The sequence below is a fragment of the Ctenopharyngodon idella genome, chromosome 23 (assembly GCF_019924925.1).
Source record: "Ctenopharyngodon idella isolate HZGC_01 chromosome 23, HZGC01, whole genome shotgun sequence".
NCBI lineage: Eukaryota > Metazoa > Chordata > Actinopteri > Cypriniformes > Xenocyprididae > Ctenopharyngodon > Ctenopharyngodon idella.
The window spans coordinates 4,606,329-4,629,356 of NC_067242.1; the positions used below are offsets into that span (position 1 = coordinate 4,606,329).

The following is a 23,028-nucleotide window of genomic DNA, read 5'->3' on the forward strand; positions in this document are numbered from 1 at the left end:
CCACAACCAAAAGTCAATGAAAATAGAGTGCTGCAGGGATTACATATTTTTGTAGGCCAAAACCCAGAAACAAATTCGCATTTAAGCCCTTCCGGTGCCACCATCCTGAAGTTTTTTTTTTTTTTTTTTTTTTTTTGAACGGGCTTTTGGTTAAATGCCTGAAATAATATCTGTGGTAACACCAGCTCAAGATATTTTCATGTTTTATTCAACAACATTCAGTAATACCCTCTTGTGATATTTTTAAAGCTTTTACAAACCCGATTCCAAAAAAGTTGGGACACTGTACAAATTGTGAATAAAAAAGGAATGCAATAATTTACAAATCTCACAAACTTATATTTTATTCACAATAGAATATAGATAACATATAAAATGTTGAAAGTGAGACATTTTGAATTGGCTCATTTTAGATTTCATGAGAGCTACACATTCCAAAAAAGTTGGGACAGGTAGCAATAAGAGGCCGGAAAAGTTAAATGTACATATAAGGAACAGCTGGAGGACCAATTTTCAACTTATTAGGTCAACTGGCAACATGATTGGGTATAAAAAGAGCCTCTCAGAGTGGCAGTGTCTCTCAGAAGTCAAGATGGGCAGAGGATCACCAATTCCCCCAATGCTGCGGCGAAAAATAGTGGAGCAATATCAGAAAGGAGTTTCTCAGAGAAAAATTGCAAAGAGTTTGAAGTTATCATCATCTACAGTGCATAATATCATCCAAAGATTCAGAGAATCTGAATCTCTGTGCGTAAGGGTCAAGGCCAGAAAACCATACTGGATGCCCGTGATCTTCGGGCCCTTAGATGGCACTGCATCACATACAGGAATGCTACTGTAATGGAAATCACAACATGAGCTCAGGAATACTTCCAGAAAACATTGTCGGTGAACACAATTCACCGTGCCATTCGCTGTTGCCGGCTAAAACTCTATAGGTCAAAAAGAAGCCATATCTAAACATGATCCAGAAGCGCAGGCGTTTTCTCTGGGCCAAGGCTCATTTAAAATAGACTGTGGCAAAGTGGAAAACTGTTCTGTGGTCAGACGAATCAAAATTTGAAGTTCTTTTTGGAAAACTGGGACGCCATGTCATCCGGACTAAAGAGGACAAGGACAACCCAAGTTGTTATCAGCGCTCAGTTCAGAAGCCTGCATCTCTGATGGTATGGGGTTGCATGAGTGCGTGTGGCATGGGCAGCTTACACATCTGGAAAGGCACCATCAATGCTGAAAGGTATATCCAAGTTCTAGAACAACATATGCTCCCATCCAGACGTCGTCTCTTTCAGGGAAGACCTTGCATTTTCCAACATGACAATGCCAGACCACATACTGCATCAATTACAACATCATGGCTGCGTAGAAGAAGGATCCGGGTACTGAAATGGCCAGCCTGCAGTCCAGATCTTTCACCCATAGAAAACATTTGGCGCATCATAAAGAGGAAGATGCGACAAAGAAGACCTAAGACAGTTGAGCAACTAGAAGCCTGTATTAGACAAGAATAGGACAACATTCCTATTCCTAAACTTGAGCAACTTGTCTCCTCAGTCCCCAGACATTTCCAGACTGTTATAAAAAGAAGAGGGGATGCCACACAGTGGTAAACATGGCCTTGTCCCAACTTTTTTGAGATGTGTTAATGCCATGAAATTTAAAATCAACTTATTTTTCCCTTAAAATGATACATTTTCTCAGGTTAAACATTTGATATGTCATCTATGTTGTATTCTGAATAAAATATTGAAATTTGAAACTTCCACATCATTGCTTTCCTTTTTTATTCACAATTTGTACAGTGTCCCAACATTTTTGGAATCGGGTTTGTACTTGTCTTGAAAAAGGCAGTTGCTTACAAGTGCCTAAGTGCGACTACAGAGGCTGTCGGGGATATTAGGGCATTTTCAAACCTGTTTTGAAACCTGGTGCGAACCTGGTTCAGTTCGTTTAGGCATATATGAACATGGCAATCATGCTTGGATCTGCACCAAAACAATCGCTCCAAGATCGCCTGAACATAGTGGTCTCGGCCCAAAAGAAAATAACTCTGGAGTGGTTCGGTTGAGATGAGAAAGCAATCCAACCCCTTGTGAAACTGACCCAAACCATGAAGAAAAAGCAACATTGTAACAAATTAAGTCCTTGTTTCGGTATAAATCAAATGATCTCCAGGTCTGAAAACACCCTAAATGTCATCATGTCTAACAATTAAACTCATCTACTCAGTAGTAACCTTTTCAGCCTCATTTTATTACGCTCTTGCAACTATCTATTTTAAACTTTCAGGGAAAATGTTTTTTAAATTAACCCTGAAAAGGGTTGTCAGAAGCTTAATGTTGGTGACATTAGAGCCATGTGACCGTGGTGTAATTAATTTATAGCCTACGTTTACCTTTTCTGGCAACTGTATTTATGCTTCGAAATTTATAAAAGTTGTGTAAATTTCTGAAGATTATCATGATGATCCAAACATGCAAGAATCATAAACTTTTGTTGATCACAGTGTTTAATTTTCCACAAAAATCCAAAAGCCAATGGAAAAATCTAATTGGCTATTTGTCAAGGGAATCATTAATTTCTGACGTTTTGACCCTGATGGTCTTCCATAATATGGAAGGCCATGTCGTAATTAGCGTAAATAAGAGATGACAACACGTGACACTGTACTTGGAGCTGTTCACATCCTCGGATTTGGACTTATATGTTTCTCTTGCACTATTAGCTCCAAAATAAATCTGCAGTGGTCACGCGGTACAGCTGTCACATGGTACAAGCCGTAGCTCTCAGAAAATTATGAGCCTAAAGTTGTGATTATGATCACATGAATGCTTTTTACAATTCAGAATAGTTACTGTAAATATGACAAGACGTACCATAAAGTGAGTAGGATTCTGCCAGTCATGTGATGCCAAACATGGTAGGAACCATGAGAGGGTGTCCCACTTCATGTGGAATAAAACAACTTTTATTAGGCTGCTTATATGAATTGAGTGTGTTTATCTTATGTGAGTATACGTCACTCACTTATATGGACAAAATGACTAGGTGCACCCTTAAGAATCGACTGCAGAGAGAGCTGAAGAACGGCAGATTCTCTGTGCTATATTGGGACTCTTTGTAAGCAAATCTCACTCAGCAGAAGCCTATTCACTTTCAGCTCCTTCGAGCTGAGGATTCAGCCCTAATGAGACCCATATGGAGAAGCCTGACCAAATCAACATGCCTACAATATGTGTGTCATCAGCAAAACATTTCTGTACAATATACATCATCTTACGTAAGCCTGACATTTTGCAGATTCACAGATGTCAAGTCACTGGATGCTTCAGAAAGTAATAAATCTTCATTACAACAGCAGATACTTCAGGACAAAGCCTCTCCTTCTACCACAAGGGGGCGTTATGCATTATAAAAAGCAGAAATAATACAAGTTTTTTTAAAAGATAAAAAGGAACTTGTTTTTTAACTTATTTTTGTTAAAAAAAAATTGTCTTGACTCTGCTAAAACATGTTCTAAAGACAGATGGACCGTGAAAGGCATGATACCTGTCTTGTAAACAAGCTCTGTGTATCTGTCTAATGTCTTCATTGGAAACTAAAGAAATAAACCTCTTTGTTTTTGCTAAATGTGGATGCACGTAAGGCAGTTTTACATTTATGTCTTATTAAAAGATTTCATGAGATGAATAAGTCCTGCAAGTTTCTGCTATGAAAAGTGGCAAAAGTTGTCAAATATCTCTGTCGGAAAAATAATGTCATACAAACTTAAGCTGTTTTTTGGATTATGATAGCTGGTTTGTTACTGGCTCAAGGAGGTCTAGCTTGATCAAGACCAGTTGGAAGTACAACAGATTCATCATCTAGCCCAGCTTGGACTAGCTAATGATCATAAATGACTGGCATGGTCAAGCTAGTGACCACATAAACTCAGCAACATCAGACGGGTAATCTCAACTACAATCAGACAGGAAATATCCAGGCTACATGATAAACTAAAGTGGGATGTAGACTACTGATTTACTTTTAGATGTTAAACCTTTGTCCACTATGATGTCAGGCAAACAGACAAAATTATTATTTTTTAAATAATGTCCCATTTTTGCCCTACTGATAAACCACTGGAATAAAGCACAAACTAGTAACAAAAATAAGTAGTAGAACACTCTTAAAAATAAAGGTTCTTTATTGGCATCTTTGGTTCCATTAAGAATCTTAAGCCCGGAACACACCAAGCCGACGCCGACGAACTAGTGGCGACGAAAGCAGACTGCGGGGTTGGCTCACGACGGCAGCATCTGGGTCCAAAGTTGCCCTGACACATCAAACTGATGCTCGACACCCGACGGCCAAGTAGAACATCCATTCTGCGCCTGCGTAAGAAGAAATGCCTTTCCGTACCAGCAGGTGGCAGTAGCTGAACAGCCAATCAGAATGATCAGATGGCCCGACTGTCCGACGAGCTCCGACGCCGATTCAACATGTCAAAACGGCCGGGAATAAAGCCGATGAGGACCAACTTCAGCCGATGGTGTGGAAAACACTGAGAAAACTTAGTCGGCCGACGAACTTAGACAAACTTGTTCCGGGCTTTAAAGGCATAGTTCACCCAAAAATGAAAATTCTGTCAATATTTATTCACCCTCATGTCATTCCAAATCTCATTCCGTTCATCCTCAGAGCACAAATGAAGATCTTTTTGATGAAATCTTAGAGCTTTCTGTCCCTCCATTGACAGTCTACGCAACTACAACTTTCAAGCCTCAGAAAGGTAGTAAAGACATCATTAAAGTAATCCATGTGACTCCAGTGGTTAAACCTCAATTTTATGAAGTGACACGAGTGCTTTGTTTGCGCAAAAAAAAAAACAACAACATAATTTACCACTTTATTTACAAAATATTCATCTCCAGTGCGCGTTAACTAGAGCGCCAAGACACATGATGTTGTGTTGACGCAAGAGCAGACGTGTGAACATGTTGGAGATTCTTATTTTGAAAATAAAATGGTAAATTATGTTTGTTTGTTTTTTTGCACAAACAAAGCACTCATGTCGCTTCATAAAAGATTCATACCACTTTTAAGCACCAGAAAGGTAGTAAAGACATCATTAAAGTAATCCATGTGACTCCAGTGGCTTAACTTAGTTTTATGAAGTGATTATGAAGTGATTTTTGTGCAAACAAAGCACTCGCGTCGCTTCATAAAAGATTCATACCACTTTTAAGCTCCAGAAAGGTAGTAAAGACATCATTAAAGTAATCCATGTGACTTTAGTGGCTTAACCTCAGTTTTATGAAATGATGTGAGTGCTTTGTTTGCACTAAAAAACAAACAAAAAAATACATAATTTACACTTTATTTACTAAATATTAATCTCTGACACGTTCATGCTTCATAAAATTGAGGTTAAAAAACTGGAGTCGCATGGAGTACTTTAATGATGTCTTTACTACCTTTCTGTGGCTTGAAAGTGGTAGTTGCATCTACTGTCAATGGAGAGACAGAAAACTCTCAGATTTCATCAGAAACGATCTTCATTTGTGTTTCAGAGATGAACGAAAGGTTTGGAATGACATGAGGGTGATTAATTAGTCTAATGACAGAATTTTCATTTTTTTGGTGAACAAACCCTAAACCTTTCCATTCCACAAAATATTCTTTACAGTGAACAAAAGGCTCTTTAGATTATTAAAAAAGTTCTTCACACTAAGAAAAAAAGTGTTATTTTAAGAACCGATCACTGAAAGGTTCTTTGGGGAAACAAAAATGGGATCACCACGAAAAAAACTTTCTTTTTAAGAGTGTAGCCAATCTCTTGAATGATTGAATTCAGCCCAAACTGGTAAGCATTAGTATCTAATGCTAGTAACTACTGAAACAGCCGACTAGTTATCATTAACCTGAAACAGATACTCGTGTAGATACACATTGAAAGGGCTGTGAGTCAGTGTGAGTCTCAGAGAGCTGAAGAAGAGCGTGTGTGTGTGTGTGAAGCCCAACCCACGGACACTTCGCCCGCGATTGACACACGCCGAGACGAGCACAGACGCCGAACAGGTGGTCCAATCCCACCTGAGGAGCACAACATGAGGATTTATCCTGCTTTTTGCCTGTATGGATACAATGTTGCCGTCGCTTACTGATTTTTCCTGAAGAGTTCAACACTTCACGCGCTTCCCTGTGGAGTCTCTGGGAATATCGGGCGAATATGAAAGTGACAGTATGTTTTGGAAGGACCCGGGTGGTCGTTCCCTGTGGGGATGGGAATATCAAAATACACAGTCTTATTCAGCAAGCGACAATGAGATATAAAAAAGCCATAGCTAAGGTAAGTCGAGTGTTTTTGAAAAAAATACCTGGTCAACTCCACTGCTGCTCTCAACATGGCGCTTTTTCTGGAGAAAGAAAGAAGGAAAGAAAGAAAGGGGAATAGATATGTCGTCGGTAGCTATTCCCGAACAGTCCGATTAAGGTGTTTGTTTATAGATTTGTGATTGTTGCGTCACATTGGGTTGTTTGTTCATATTGTTGCAACTTCAGCGCGCGCTTGTGCGTTCCCGATCAAAACTCCTTCCAACAGGACATGTCGGCTGTTATAACGCTCATTTGTTACAGTAAGATGCATTACAGTGTTCCTAAGTAAACAGGGAGTGTAGGAAGAACTTTAGAGGCACGGATGGAGGGCAAGGACTGGAAACTTCCCTGGAAATTAGCTCAAGCTGAAGCCTGGATCCACACATGTAGCCTACGCAATGTTAATCTCACACATAATTTGACTGTTTACACTTCAACATTCATGATGAATGGTGCTTTCTATACCTTTATTAGTTCTACCGTTTAAAATTATAATAGGTTGTGTGGCTTAGCGGTTAATGGTTATGGATAGGTTTTAAGCATTTCAAAGGGTTGATTGACAGGGATCCGATGCTCATGAAAAACCTGGAAATATAAGCACATTTAGTGGCCTGGAATGTCGTGACATTTCTATAGTGATAATAAATCTTATAGATTCTTGTTGGAAAATCCAACTCTGTACCTGGATGGTCCAAGGTGGTCACCAGCTGGTTGATGAGTTACTAAAAAACCCCACCCTGACCACCTTAAGCTGGTAAAAACAGTGGTTAACTGGTTTGTTGGAGGTCTAAGATGGTTTCTAGCTGATCATTAGCCAATACACTAGCTAACAATTTTTTTTTTTTTTTTAAAACGTTTTGCTAACGTTCTTAATAAGTTATAAAAATGTTATTTCTAAATCTCTGAATGTTCAAAACATCCAGTTTTTAAAATGTTTTTCTTGGTTATGTAAATGTTCAATTTTATAATTTTGCAAACATAGGAACGCTACTTTTGAATGTTCTCTAAACGTTCTGAAACAAGAAGCAAGTAATAAATGTTAAAACATGTTAAACGAACATCTGTCAAATGTTTCTGAAAAAAATTATATGATCCATTTATAACGTTTTGCTCTAATGTTTCGAGAACGTTATTAAAGACCAGATAACTTTAAACGAACATTCTAATAATGTTACTGGAAGAACGTTTGTTAATAACTTTGAGAGTACCTTGAATGTCAGCCAAAATTCTGAGAACATTTCTTGTTGGGTGGGAACCATGTTTCAGAACTCGGGTTCTAAACTTACACTCTATTTTATGCAAGGTAGAGCTTGTTTAGAGTAAAACTTACTTGCAAACCACAACGGTGTTCAATTTATGAGCAGATTGTTGGTTTTTCCCCCAACAAAACTGTGAAACTGTTTCTGATGAGAACAATTTTTAATTCTTATCCTATAAATGGAAAGGTTCATTGGTCAAAACTCTATAGATAGCCATTGAACATTTAGACGAAAAACTTGAACAGTTAACAGATGTTTTCTCATTGGTGGTCATAAATCTGAAGGCAAACTCTTTGCCACTAAGAGAGCTGGCAGCTGTGCACTGGTTGTAGTATGAATATGAAGTCACGTGTTGATTTTGAATTCCTAAACTGCACAAATTAACTTCCAGATCAGCTTTCTGTACTCCAGTTGATTCATGATTTGGAGTAAGAATTTAAATACATTGTTGATCTTGGCTCGAGCATAGTGCATGCTTGTGAGCTGAAAGGTTTATCCTCCTCACTGTGTAGTTATCGAGAAGCTTTGAGAGACCAGTAGAGTTGCAGAACTTAAAGAGGATAAAATATACACAATTTGTGAGAGTGGGTAGTGTTGGACAAAGCCAAATGTTTGAGTGCAAGAAAGTATCTTGTATGTGTTCCAGCTCAGTGGCGAGATGTCTAGCTGTTTAATTATTAATAAGTTGATTTTTGTCAGTAGGTACTGCATAGCTACAGGCTGTGATGGTGTTGTAAAGGGGCATTATTAGGTTCCTGCGTGTCTTGAGTTGGCATCAGTGTTATTATTCTTGCCCAGATCTCAACAATCTGCTGTTAACATTGGCGTCACGTCTAAGCACTTCTGTTCTACAGGCCTTGAATAGTTTGGTGAACCAACGCTGATATTGCCAGGTTTTCTCTTTTACAGAGCATTTCTTTAATATGGAAAATTATTTGTGTTTGCTTATTGCATCCTTGCGAATAGATTGGCTGGACTGTTTTTTGCGTGACTAAAGTTTAAGATGTTTAAAACGTCTTAAGGACTGTAGGTTGAATGTATGTGTATATGTTAAAAGTTATTTTTTCCAGTGTTAAAATACATTTTCTATCCAAACTTAACAAGAAACTATTAAAAGCAAGTCATTCATAGGTTGATTTCCCTGAAAAGTGTAAACTCTGTGCTTTCATAACATTTTCTGTTTGTTTAAAGTGATAGTTCACCCAAAAAATGAAAATTCTATCATTAAGTACTCCCCCCCCCCCCCCCCCATGTCGTTCCAAACCCGTAAGATCTTCGTTCATCTTCGAAACAGAAATGAAGATCTTTTTGATGAAATCCCTCCATTGACAGTCTACGCAACTACCACTTTCAAGCCCCAGAAAGGTAGTAAAGACATCATTAAAGTAAACCATGTGACTTCAGTGGTTTAACGTCAATTTTATGAAGCATGAATGCATGTCGGAGATTAATATTTAGTAAATAAAGTGTAAATTATGTGGTTTTTTTTTTTTTTTGTGTGCAAACAAAGCACTCGCGTCAACTAAGGTTAAGCCACTGGAGTCACATGGAGTACTTTAATGATGTCTTTACTACTTTTCTGGGTCTTGAAAGTGGTAGTTGCGTAGGCTGTCAATGGAGGGACAGAAAGCTTGCAGATTTCATCAAAAAGATCTTCATTTGTGTTTTGAAGATGATCGAAAGTCTTACAGATTTGGAACGACATGAAGGTGAGGTAATGACAGAATTTTCATTTTTAGGTGAACTATCCCTTTAAGAATCCGGCCAGTCCAATATAGCAACAGCTCATCCAATGGTTCAGGGTGGGGCTAAATGTTTGGCTGACCAACGGCTGATTAGAAAAGTGTTTGGGGAAACCTGTTTTAAAAACAGTTACCATTTATGGGGTGTCAAGTGCAACCAGACTAATTTTGTGGACTGAATGAATGATATGAATTTTAGTAAATTAAATGCTTATGTTCTTCACAGATTGTGCATTTTGTGAATGAAATGCATTAATGACATGCTGAATCATGAAAAACTTTGGTGTTTCATGATGCCGAAAAACCCTGCTTTGAATGTTTTGTCCATTTTGTGGAATGTTTTGTTCATTCCATTGTGGACAAGCTAGGTGCATTTTGTTAACAAATTAGTTTTCCGTTGTTCACAAAATGAAAGGTACATTCGCCCTTACATTCACAAAATGAATAATTGTGAATATACTCTCTAATTGCATTTTGTCAGTAAATACTGCATTTTGTGATGTAATATTCATTCAATCCACAACATTAGTCCAGTTATGCTTGCCGCCCTATACAGTTCAGTTATGCTGGTGGTGCAGAAATCTCCACAAATCCGTGCGGTAAAACTGAAGCAAGGCTATATTTTGCAGGCAGGTAAGTCTAGAGAAACCTCACTCTTACAGCAAAGTATGAAACTTAAGCTCCATCACCTTGAAGAGACCTCACCTTGAAACACAACACTCAACGAAGAGCATGCTTCCAGAGTCGTTCCCTTTGCATTCTCATTCTTTTCATAAACGAGGTGTCCTTGCAGACGGCAAAGACTTGGATACATACATGGCACACACCCATGCTTGTATGGTTTAGCAGGCACACCCTGTAGCTCTGCCTCAGCAGAATGGCGGCGGCGGGCTATTGATCCAAGCTGGAGTAGGTTTTCCCAGCGGAGTACTGCATGCTCACTCCAGAGCACACTTCATTCTGAGGACGGCTCTGAGCAGGCAGTCTGGATCAGTGATTTTGCTGCGTAAGCGGGAGTGTGAGAGGGCTGTATTAGCCTGTGATCTATAGGGAGATGTGACTCTGCAGAGAACTCAAGCTCTTCATCAATAACCCTAATAAATAGGCTTCTTTTTTCCAAGCTTTTCCTCTTCCATTGCAAGATTGCGGTCTGCCGCCTTTCCATTGACTTTCCTTTGAGTCAATATAAATAAAGGAAGTGGTTGCAGCCAGGAGTCTGATTGGAGATGAGCCTATTTATTTGTTTGATTGCTGATTTTTGTCTCTTTTTTTTCGCTATTGCAGCAAACACATTTTCTTCTTCCAACCCTAGAATATGTTAATATTTAGTCAGTGAAGTGAAGATGTAGGTAAGATTTGGGTGAATCTCCCAGAGTGTGTCAAGAACATGTGAGAGACATTTCAGTAATGAGTTATAAGTAATCTTTGCAGAAACATTTTTTTTTCTTTTGTTAAAAGTAACAAATTATAGACGGTACAAAAAGGATGTAAATTAGAACTATCCTCAATTAAAATGTTTAATAGCAAAAACTCATTTTTAGTAGCACATTTAGTTCCTTGTTAAGAAAAAGAAAAGTACATAATAGGCTTTTGTCTAATTATTAGGTACATTTATGACAAATTTCTTGTGATGTTACTCATTTGTAAGATGCTTTGAATAAAAGCATCTGCTAAATTTAAATGTACGTATTAAATTAATTACATGTATTAACACTAACTTTGATGGTTAGAGTAAAAATACGAGCAATTAATTTTTTTTTTTTTTTTGCATTGCATTTAGAATTAGAAATTGTTTGAATTATGTAAATACATATTTTTTTGCCTTTTTATTTTTTGAGAATAAGAGTTTTTGTTGCAATATGGTAAAATTTGCAACATGGGGGATGGAAAAAATTAACAATAAACAAAAAAATGCTGGGTTAAAAACAACCCAAGTTGAGTTGAAAATGGACAAACCCAGCGAATGGGTCATTTTACCCAGCGATTGGGTTGTTTTAACCCAGCGGTTGGGTTTAATGTTTGCCCAACCTGCTGGGTAGTTTTATTTAACTCAACTATTGTTTAAAAATTACTGTATTGCTTGCTTAAAGTATGTTGGAAATTAACATTTATTAATATGTGTTAACAAATAAAAATGTATTAATAAGTTTAATTAATAATAATTAAACAATAACCATTTATTAAATTGCTTATTAAAAAATGTTCTCCTTTTGATTATTATTGTTGCCTCTAGTAATTATGTGTCTGATTTTTAATTTCCAACCTATTTTTGGGTTCATTTTAAGCCATATAGTAATTTTTAAACAATAGTTGGGTTAAATGAAACTGCCCAGCATGATGGGCAAACATTTAACCCAACTGTTGGGTTAAAACAACCCAGTCGCAAACCCAATCCATTTTCAACCCAACTTGGGTTGCTTTTAACCCAGCATTTTTAGAATGTACTGTCACAGTACAAAAAATCTTTAAGGTACTAAAAAACTATATATTATTTGACCCGAGCACATTATTGACAGGTTTTGTGGGATTCGCTCATTTTGCACTGCTCTTGTAACTGCCTGCAAAGCGTTAAGAGAAGGAAAAGGCTGAGATGAATAATAAATAGCTCAGAAATTTCTTTGTATGAAACTTACGATATTGCCTGTGAAGCAGAGGTGCCATAGCAAAATAGCTACTTATTGTGACTTGATGTGACTTTTCCGCTCAAGGTTGAATTTTTTGTGGTGCTTTGAACTTTGCGAGCCCCTGTTGCTCTCAAATAACGGAAGCATATGCGATGGATCAGACATCAACCCTGCTGTCACGTCCTGCAGAGTCATACGGCTGTAATTAAGCACAGGTCCACACAAAACCATACATTGTGTTTATGAGACTTGCATACATCTGGATGTCTATTACTGAAAGGGAAATGCAATAATTGCAGATGAACTTTGACCTTCAGGTCGGAAATCCATCCTTTTAGAGCCTTCTTTGTAGTGAGGAGCTTACTAGTTTAGGACTTCATACATCCTCTAAAAATGAACTTGGTAAAAGTTCTCAGAAAAACTCTAGTAGCATTTGTTTGCAGATGACATTTGCTTGATATTTTGTGCTTGTTTGTGATGACATTTTTAAGTGCGACTTGCTTTTTATGGCCACTTTCTCATTCTGACGTTCTGCAGAAGCAAACAATTTGGAAATAACGGGAGCTCATTTGCTTGTAGGAACGTGTAGGAAGGAGGTACAGTATGTCTATAAGAGGTGGCGTTTATTATGTTGAATGACTAATAACTGGACTAAAACCTTTGATCTGTTTTCAAGGAGCATATTACATACTCGCATAAAGCCATGACAAATCAGTTTGCGAGATCATGTTGAGGAAGAAGTTTTATATGTGTGTATTGTTACGTAAAACGAACATGTTGAGGCTAGAAGTCACTTTAAAGTGAACTTTTTCTATTTAAGATGGACTGGAATGACAGAAGCCATGATGCTCAGTCCTCTAGCACTGACCTTGTATTATTTTGTACCTGGTATCAAGTGTTAATGTGACTGTTTCTATCTTTTCTCATCATTAGATTAGTTAATGTGTGCTGTATTGTATTGGCCTCCACCGTTAGGAGTTTATTTGCTTTCTTTGATTATTATTTTTTCCTTCCATTGGCAGTGTAACATATTTCATGCTGGAGTTAAGATCAAGGTTCGCCAACAATTTATAGTAATGGAGGACAAGTATGGTTTCTAATTAGTTGATGGCAAAATGTAGAGAGATGGGTGACTGATTTGTAATCTAATACTGATACATCTGCACAATATAATCATTGCAAATGAGATGTGCACAAAATTGTGCAAAAATGTGAATTTTACACATTGGTTCATGAAAATTAACTCATATTTCACCACTAAAATCACAAGAACAAAAGTTGACATGAAATGGAAATCTATTTTCTAAATGCGTGTTATTGATCTCATATTATTGAACGATCCATTTATATTTCATTTTTTAAACATTTTTGACCTCGTAATTTGTAATCAAAATGTCATAACTTGTGAAATGGCAGACTTTTCTGTGGTGATGTATGCTGGATTTCTCCAATCGTTTAGTTTGCTTAAACTCCACCCCTTTCTTACAGTCAACCGCAAACTACAACAATCTAATCAATAAATGACCGATTGAACCAAGTCCCCGCCCTTATTTTTTCTCCAATAATCCATTTCACTTGGATGTACGTCGCAATACTTTAAGTCAGATCTGTCACTACTTGCCTTTCATTGCACTTTATAGCTAAGGTTGGCAGTTTTAGAGAGGCTAGCAATAGCAAGCTAGCTTTAAAAGCAAAAGATCCCACAAAAGCGACTCCAAAGCCACGCCGCCTCCAAAACACATGAATGCACACAGCAGAGTCTGCAGAGCATCACAAGAGACAGCATTAAATTACCTCATGTCTCAAAGCACATAACATTACAATAATAATGAACATAAACAACTTACAGAGCTCTAGTTGTACCACCTGACTGCTGCAGAATAATTTCAGTGTTGATAGTGAGGAACGCCACTGGTTGCCATCTCTTAATTACGATACACTGTAAAACTCAAAAAATTCAGAATACTCAAAACATTCAAGGAAACTTATTACCTTAAAACATTTAAGTAAACTAACTAATTTTTTAAGTTAGTAGAACTTAAAATTTTTGTGACAAGTGGGGCGGGGCCGAGAGCTGTGGAAGCAGAGCAAGGTCAGTGTGGTGCCAAGGTGTCTCTCATTAACAATCACGTCAACGGCATCCCTTCGCTCCCACAGTTCTCAGCCTCGCCCAACTCATCATAATGTTAATTACATAGTTCATTTACATTCAGACCTTGGTTAAATGGTAGATAGCAAATAACACATGCTATTATAACTATTAAAGAGACTGTCATTATATACTCGCATGTATATAATCAAACAACATACAGTTTATGAGGTCTTAAAAGTTTTGCAGCCCATCCTCAACCACAATGGTGATCCTACAAAACTAACATAACAGAACCCCCTGTAAATCCCAACTTAACACAACATTAAACACTAACTTATGTCTCCGTATGTTAATCTTGTGCAAAAACACACTTAATTTCAACATTTATTTTCCTTATACAGTCTGACACAACGTATGCTGGGAATTAGAAATCTGCTGCAACTCAGTCCCTGTCCACACGAACACGGGTATTTTCCGGTAATAACCTTTTTTCCAGGCTTCCGATTGGCTAACATGGCTTTACGGTTAGAGTTATATCGCCACCTGTTGGTTTGGCATGCTCTTGACAGCGCTTCATTGCATGTTTTTGCGTTTTCATGTGGACGGAGGAAAAACTCTGTTTATAAAAATGTGTATGTGTGGACTAGGCCTCAGTCATTTTAAGTTCAGCTTACTGCAGTCAAATTTTGAGTTCACACAACTTTTTTCTATTAAGTACAATGAACTTTCATTGTTATTTGAGTGAAACGAACTCATTTCATTTAATTAATTTGACTGTTTAATGAGGTGGCAAACAATTTTTTTGCTCCTGAGATTTGCAGATGAGATACATTTTTATAATATTTTGACCACTTCTATTATTGATTGCTATCAGGATGTGAAGAGAGTTTCAACCAATATAAATGTTTATGAAAATCATTGCCTATCCTAGCTGTAACAAAGAGTTTTTTTTAATTTCTTCTTTTTCTTATGATTTTGGTGTCAGAGATATTTCATGACCGTTTTCTTGAGAATTACCCTCATACAACTTTAAAATTAAAGGTTCTTCATTGGCATCAATGGTTCCATGAAGAACCTTTAACATCTATGGAACCTTTCCATTGCACAAAAGCTTCTTTATAGTGGAAAAGAAGAACTTTTTTAAGAACTTTTTATGATAAGGTTCTTTGGGGAACCAAAAATGGTTTTTTTATTGCATCGCTCGGAAAACCCCCATTTGAAACCTTTATTTTAAAGAGTGCAGCCGTCTGTAAGTGTGAAGATTTGTGTCGATCCCAGTCTTTCAGCGGTGAGGATGGGTGTGATGTCTGGGAATTAGCACAGAGAGTATTGTTAGGTCTTTTGTCGATACAAGCAAACCAGACGGAATTTAGGTCTGTATAAATCCTGAGCACTCAAGACATTCACGGGGAGATTTACTCCCTTTTTGCACCAGATTAACAGAGTTCATTCAGACATGTCATTCATAACTGTAAGTCATAAGTACAGTAGCTTTTGTTGAACTTTTGTTCTCTTCTAAAAAAAAATACTGGGTTTGGAACAAAATGAGGATGAGTAAATGATAACAAAATATAATTTTTTGGGTGAATGATCCCTTTAAAGGTAATTGGTAGAAGGAGTGACCTGTTTTATCCAACATTAGCAACCTAATCTATTTCTATATTTGCATGTCTGTGCATTTGCATTCATAAGGAGGATGTCAAACGCTCGTGGTCTGTTTGTTGAGCTGCGTCTCAGCCACTGTGAATTCATTCTCCATGTGGGGTCTGTGGATCTGTTGCACTGGACAGGCGTGACGGACCCCCTGTAGTCTCTGTTTGTCCACCCATTATGCAGGGCCTCATAGTGCCGCCCCTTCTGCGTTCACCCTGTAGCATTATAATGCTCCGAGAGAAACCCACATCACTCATCCCTCCTTCGCTTGACACTGTTTCCCCAGCGACCAATTATCACTTTCCGTCTCGCTTTCTGCAGTTACCTTTGACCTTTAGCAACCAAAATAAATAAAGTAAGGGAAAAGTGTTGGTGAACATAACTGAAGGATGTGGGTTTAGCGAGGATAAAGAGTAATGGTAGAGCAGGAACATGGACGGCTGGGTGGTATATTGAATTTTCACAATATATTGTTTTTGTTGGCTGTAATAAAAAAAAATTATATTAAAACAACTTTGGTAACACTTTAGTTTAGGTCCAGTTCTCACTATTAACTAGTTGCTTATTAGCATGCATATTACTAGGATGTTGTCTGTTTATTAGTACTTATTAAGCACATATTAATGGCTTATTCTGCATGACCATATTCTACATCCCATAATCCTAACCAATACCTAAACAACTACCTTACTAACTATTATTAAGCAGTAATTAGGAGTTTATTGAGGCAAAAGTCGTATTTAATAGTTAGTTAATAGTGAGAATCGGACCCTAAAGTAAAGTGCGACCAAAACTTTACATTTAAATTAAATGTAAATTAAATCCCCTGCCATATTTAGAGAGTTTCCTAGGGTTTATATGTCACCATGAAAAATGGACAATTCTTGTTATTTTATGGAATGTTGCAGTATTTATTATAAATCATTTATCTGTGCACATTTATTTATTTTTTTAATAACTTCCCCTCCCTCTCACAGCAACATCTCTTCTCTTCTCTGATGATGAGGGCGGGGCAACCTGTCACTCACATGACATCCACCAATAGCAAACCACAACCATCCAATCAATTTTCCATAGACAAAATCAAGCCACGCCCTACATTTGTTCTTCTTCCAGAAGCCGTTTCACTTGGATATACGGCACAATAGGGAAGAAAACTTCTGTTTTATGTGTCTGTTTCAATTTATCATTTCAAAACTCAACAGTCGCTGGAATCATTATTCAGAAATCAATGCAACTCTCTGCGTGATGTTTTTCATGTTGAAATGCTGTTGTAACAGAAAAATAATATTGTTAAATATCTTTACCAATATTATTTGTAATATTATTTGTTTTAGATATTTCTTTTTTATTATATTTACTGTTATATTGTGCATATAATTGAAATTTATTAAATATCATTCTCCCTTTTCTTAATTTAAAGAAAAAAAAATATTGTGGAAAACATGGCTTGGTTATTTTAAACTTTTTTTTTTACTGCTTTTTACTTTTTACATTAAATCTACTGGCAAAAATAGATCAGCAAAAACTTTAAATGCATAGTATTGTAATATTTAATAAATCAAATATATTTTTACACACAATAAATTGCCAATACAAAACTGTTGAGATATTTTTGAGATCTTAAATATTTAAAAAATTCTGAAAAATGTAATGTGATAATATTTGATATTTTTAGCTATATTGTCAAGTTCTTAAAGGATTAGTTCACTTCAGAATAAAAATTGCCTGATAATTTACTCACATTCATGTCATCCAAGATTGTCTTTCTTTCTACGTCACGTGTGACCTTTCCAACATGATTACGTAATGCGTGGCACATCGCAGAGCAGTGCAAGACGAGCATTTGTGGTTAAAAAGTATATACATTTTTATTTTTTTTTAGAAAATGACTGATCGTTTCACTAGATAAGACACTTATTCCTCAGCTGTAGAGCCGTGTAGAGCCCTTTGAAGCTGCAATTTGGACCTTCAACCCGTTGTACCCCAGTGAAGTCCACTATATGGAGAAAAATCCGGGAATGTTTTGCTCAAAAACCTTAATTTCTTGTCGACTGACGAAAGAAAGACATGAACATCTTGGGTAACATGGGGGTGAGTAAATTATCAGGAAATTTTAATTCTGAAGTGAACTAATCCTTTAATGTAATGGGAAAGGTGGGATACAGTGGGAGTGAACTGAGCAGGTACACCAGAGAATCATAAACTCATAATAAAATGCCATAATCAGTGATCAGTGCAAGATTACGTTTTGCAGGGGCAAATATGAGCAGAACTACTGTTTACCAGACAATCACTCGATATCCCCAGGGAAACTTACTGGAAAGCCGCAAGTACAGACAATATCAATGAGACCACAGTGTACGTGCCTCCGAAGCTTCTGAGAGTAATTATATAACCGAAAGGCATTTTAAATGGCTGTGTGTTCATTTCACTACAGAGAAATTATTAACATGATAGATGTAGTATTGCTTTACTATCACAGTTCTGTTGCCCCTGCACATGTGAGTGTTTTAAAGTCTCTTGAATGAGTTCAGATCTCCCTGAAGTGTTTTTGTGCCAAACTCTTCCTGGAGGAAAGAGGAACGTGCCTGAAACTTTGATGAGCTGATGTTGTTTTTCCTGATGCAGAACAGCACAACAGAATACAGCTGCACTGTTAGCTTGTGTTCTGCACACTTAGTCACGCTATTGTGAAGATTGGATGGCAATCTCAGCTGTCATATTCAATCATGACAGCATGCAAAAATGTGCGGGTTTTTATGAATGACCTTCATGCCATAAACAAGCCATTCACTACCATATATGTAGGAGAAATATGTACTTGATGTACTACCATACTCATAACAATTTTGCAGTATGCATGCAAACTGTGAGTGCAATGCACATTATCCGTATGCAAGAAATACGCGGATGACCTTAATTGCCATAATGACTATTATTATTGTTATTTATTTATTTATTTATTTATTTACAAAATTACAACAAAATTTGATTACAAATGCAAAGTATTCTTTATTTATTTATTTTTTTTCTTTGGCCATATAGGTCATTATTATTATTATTATTTTTTTACACAATTACTACAAAATTGAATTAAAATACAAAGTAACTTTATTTATTTATTTACTTATTTTTTTGTTTTTGTTGGCCATAATGACCATAATTTTTTTAACATAACTAAATATAACTATATATATAACTATATATATATATATATATATATGTACATATTTATATATATATATATGTACATATATATATATATATATATATGTACATATATATATATATATATATGTACATATTTATATATATATATATATATATATACATATATACATATGTACATATTTGTGTGTATGTGTTTGAATTATTAATAATATTAATTGATAATTATTCATAAATATTCATAATTATTATTTTCATAATAATTTTTTACAAAATTACTATATACTTATTAATAAAATAACACACACACACACACACACACACACACACACACACACACACATTATTATTATATATGAATTATTCATAAATATTAAAAAATTACTAAAAATGTATTAAATGCAAAGTAACTTTAATATTTATTTATTTTTATTTTGCTATTTTTTTATTTTTGTTGGATGTAATGGGCATAATAATAATAATAATAATAATAATAATAATAATTTATTATTATTATTATTATTTACAAAATTACAACTCAATTTGTTTGAAAATACAAAATAAAAATAAACTTTATTTTATTTATTTATCTTTTGGTTTGCTTTAATGACATAATGACCTTATTTATTTATTTATTTTGGCCTTATTCATTTATTGGCCATAATGGCCATAATATATATATATAATATATATATATATATATACATATTTGTGTGTATGTGTTTGAATCATTAATAATATTAATTGATAATTATTCATAAATATTCATAATTATTATTTTCATAATTATTTTTTACAAAATTACTAAAAATTTATTAAATACAAAGTAATTTTTATTTATTTTTTTATTTTTTTATTTTTTTGTTGGCTGTAATGGGCATAATAATAATAATAATAATAATAATAATAATAATAATAATTATTATTATTATTATTATTATTATTATTAATAATAATATTTACAAAATTACAACACAATTTGTTTAAAAATACAAAATAAAAAGAACCTTTATTTATTTTTATATTTTATTTAACCTTTTTTTTATTTTTTTATTGGCCATAATGGCCATAATTTTTGTTTACAAAATTACTACAAAATTGGATTTACAAAATACCTTTTGTTTATTTTTATTTATTTTTTTTTGTTATTTTTTTTTTTGTTGTTGTTGTTTTGTTTTTGCATTCATGTGTCCTGTCTTTTGGCAAGAAAAGTGAAACATCAACCAGATGATGAACTCAACAGATTAGCCTCTTGATGTTGGTCTGCACATGAGCAGAGATAAAGGATTTAACATGCTGTCACTGTGGCACAGCTGGTTGGATTATATGCGGGATTTGTTTATGGAGATTACTGTTTTAGCTGATGTGTTTTGTACAGGCGTATAATCTTCATCCTATATAATCTCTTTATATTTGATATCATTTCCAATGCAAATCGGACACATATTTTAACAATTGATCCAACAGATAGACATAATCCTATGACAGTTTTTCAGTTTTGCTTGTTTCTCTTTCCAAAAGGGTATTTGAACAAAAATAAAATGGCTTCCATTAGGAATCTGAAGTAACCTTGAGTTTCTTTTGCGACTCATTTATCACACAGAAATGCTGCTCTGATGCTGTTAGTATTGATTCTCTGAGTGTTTGTGTGCGTGGGACACTGAGCGTGCCATTGTTAGAGCGCCACGGCAAACAGAAGTCTATTTAATGAGTAGCGGTGAAAAGCCAAAGTGGCCTTGGTTCAGTGACGGGTGATCAATGGACGTCACTCTAAATTAGTTTAAACAAAGTCTGGCTCATTTTGGCGGGAAAAGCAGCCAATCAAGAGACTGCTGCCACTTTCCTGGAGGGATTTGACTGCTTTGCTTTGTTGGCATAGATAAGCTTAGGTAGGTTAATGATTCTCTTCAAATGCACAAAACATTGTGCTTTCAGTTACAAAGTTGTTGTTAAACGTAAAGAAGAACTTGTCTTTACTCAGCACCAGAGTGATTTGGATTGGTGATGATTTTTATCCATTAATGATTCTTGTATGAAGGATGGGAAAAAAAAAAAAATTGTAAAAATAAATAGATTAGAAATATATTTAATGTCATTCTTGCAAAATGCAGCATAGAGATGGCATACATGCAATACTGTATAATATATATATATATATATATATATATATATATATCAGCCATTAAATGAACTACATATGATTCACTAAAAAGAGTCTGTTCATCAAAGTCATTAATTCTGGAAATGGACGCAGTGTGTTTTTGATTCATTAAAAAGAATCTGTTCATATTAAAAGATGTTCATTCCGTAATCGGACGTGGTATGCATTTATTCACTAACTGTTCATCAAAGATATTAATTCTGGATTTTGAAACAGTATGTTTTTGATTCATTAAAAAGAATCGGTTTGTGAGAGTCATTCGTTTGGTGATTCGTTAATGTCACTGTAGTAGCCAAAACTGCCCGTCTCTTTCCCATGTCTTTCTCTCTCTCTTTTCCTCTGTTTCTTCTACATGGGTTCCATAAACAGAGGAAGTGTAGATATGTAAATAATGGATTTGAAATGGCCAGGAGCTTATTTTAGTTGTTCAAATAACTTTCACAGAAGCTTGGCATTTCTGGGGGCATGTTTCGTTTCGATACACCGCCTCCTCTTTGCCACGCCCTCCTGCCCACTGTGGCTCCGCCCACCCAGCGATGACTGTGGTTTTCCTGGTGACTCATCAACAGATGCCATTCACGTGTTTGTTTGACAGCATTTGCCTTTTCCACTGTTATCCTGTGGAATGTAAATACACGACATACTGAGTAACTTAGAAACTCTGCGGGGGTTTAGCATAGCAAAGACATCAACAGATCCCACAGTGCAGTGGTGTGCTGGGACTCGTTCCTCTGGCAGCCTTTACAAGGCCTCCGCACCTTTTGAGTTATAATCCGAACAATCCCTGTACCGTTCATCATAAAACGACTGTTATGGATCCCTATTCTCCATTCTGTACAGTTTTCCACTCTCTTCTCAACCCCCTCAGTTCAACCTCACTGTAGCATTTGATCTTGATTCATTGTTTCCTGTTCCTGCTATACTGAGTGTGAGGGAGGGGGTTATTCATATAAATACTAATGTAATTATATTTATATGAATAATAATATTAATATATATTATTTGGCCCCAAACTAGCTATAGTTGGAATTAAATTAAATAAATATTTTAAGATTTTAAGTCTCTTATGCTTACTAAAGCTGATTTTATTTGATCATAAATGTTGTGAAATATTATTACAACTTTTCTATTGTAATATATTGTAAACTGTAATTTATTCTTGTGATCAAAGTTGAATTTTCAGCATCATTACTCCAGTCTTCAGTGTCACATGATCCTTCAGAAATCATTCTGATATGCTGATTTGCTGCTCAAGAAACATTTCTGACTATTATCAGTGTTGGAAACAGTTGTGCTGCTTCATATTTTTGTGGAAATGTTTCTTCATGATTCTTTGATGAATAGAAAGTTAAAAACAACATTTTTTTTTTATAAATCTCTTTATTTTTTATGAATATTTTACTGTCACTTTCGATCAATTTAATGCATGCTTGCTGAGTAAAAGTATTAAATTACATTTTTAAGTCTTACTGACCACAAACTTTTGAAAAGTATTGTATGTTTAGCCTTTTCTGAAAGTTAGGCCCTAATCACCACCTTTCTTTCACTGACACTTTACTGAAGAAAGTAATACACTATTCTTGGAAAGTGGCAGTAATACTTGGCTTCATAAACGAGAAGCTCTGATTCATGAGGACGTGGACAGTTCAGAAACCACCAGACAGAGTTGATGACTTCTATAATACCTCCCTTCATCCTGTAGTCTAGTAGAAAAAGACTTCATGCTTGTCAAGTGTCATCAGCAAGGCTTTCGGAATAGTCTGCGCTGCGTAGGCCCATTTTTGATGACTTTTTATTACAGTATGTTCTTTCCACATAGATCTTATCCCAAAAATCTGCTTTTCCACTTGTTCGATGTACACATTCCTTTGCTGTTGACTAATAGTAATGGAACAGGAAAGTGGCCATCTCTTACCCAGAGGCCCTCTGCGGCCGGATTTTCAGCACAGAGAGACAAAATATCAACTAG

General features: G+C 35.7%; 1 protein-coding gene and 1 long non-coding RNA gene across 8 annotated transcripts in view; one reads left to right on the forward strand and one right to left on the reverse strand.

Annotated features, from left to right (window-relative positions):
- Positions 1 to 5,791: 5,791 nt before the first annotated feature.
- LOC127505830 (uncharacterized) lies at positions 5,792 to 6,611 on the reverse strand. Its single transcript, XR_007927823.1, has 2 exons — positions 6,360 to 6,611; positions 5,792 to 6,255 (listed from the first exon to the last, which is right to left on the reverse strand). It is a non-coding gene; the product is annotated as an uncharacterized LOC127505830 (long non-coding RNA).
- Positions 6,152 to 23,028, forward strand: part of pard3aa (par-3 family cell polarity regulator alpha, a) — a 503,387-nt gene continuing 486,510 nt past the window's right edge. For 6 of the 7 annotated variants that reach the window (XM_051881687.1, XM_051881689.1, XM_051881688.1 and 3 more), the window contains exon 1: positions 6,152 to 6,331. In XM_051881687.1, coding sequence (XP_051737647.1) covers positions 6,212 to 6,331 — 120 coding nt within the window. In that variant the 5' untranslated portion in view covers positions 6,152 to 6,211. The remainder of the gene's footprint in view (positions 6,332 to 23,028) is intronic. The other variant, XM_051881692.1, reaches the window with a different exon arrangement.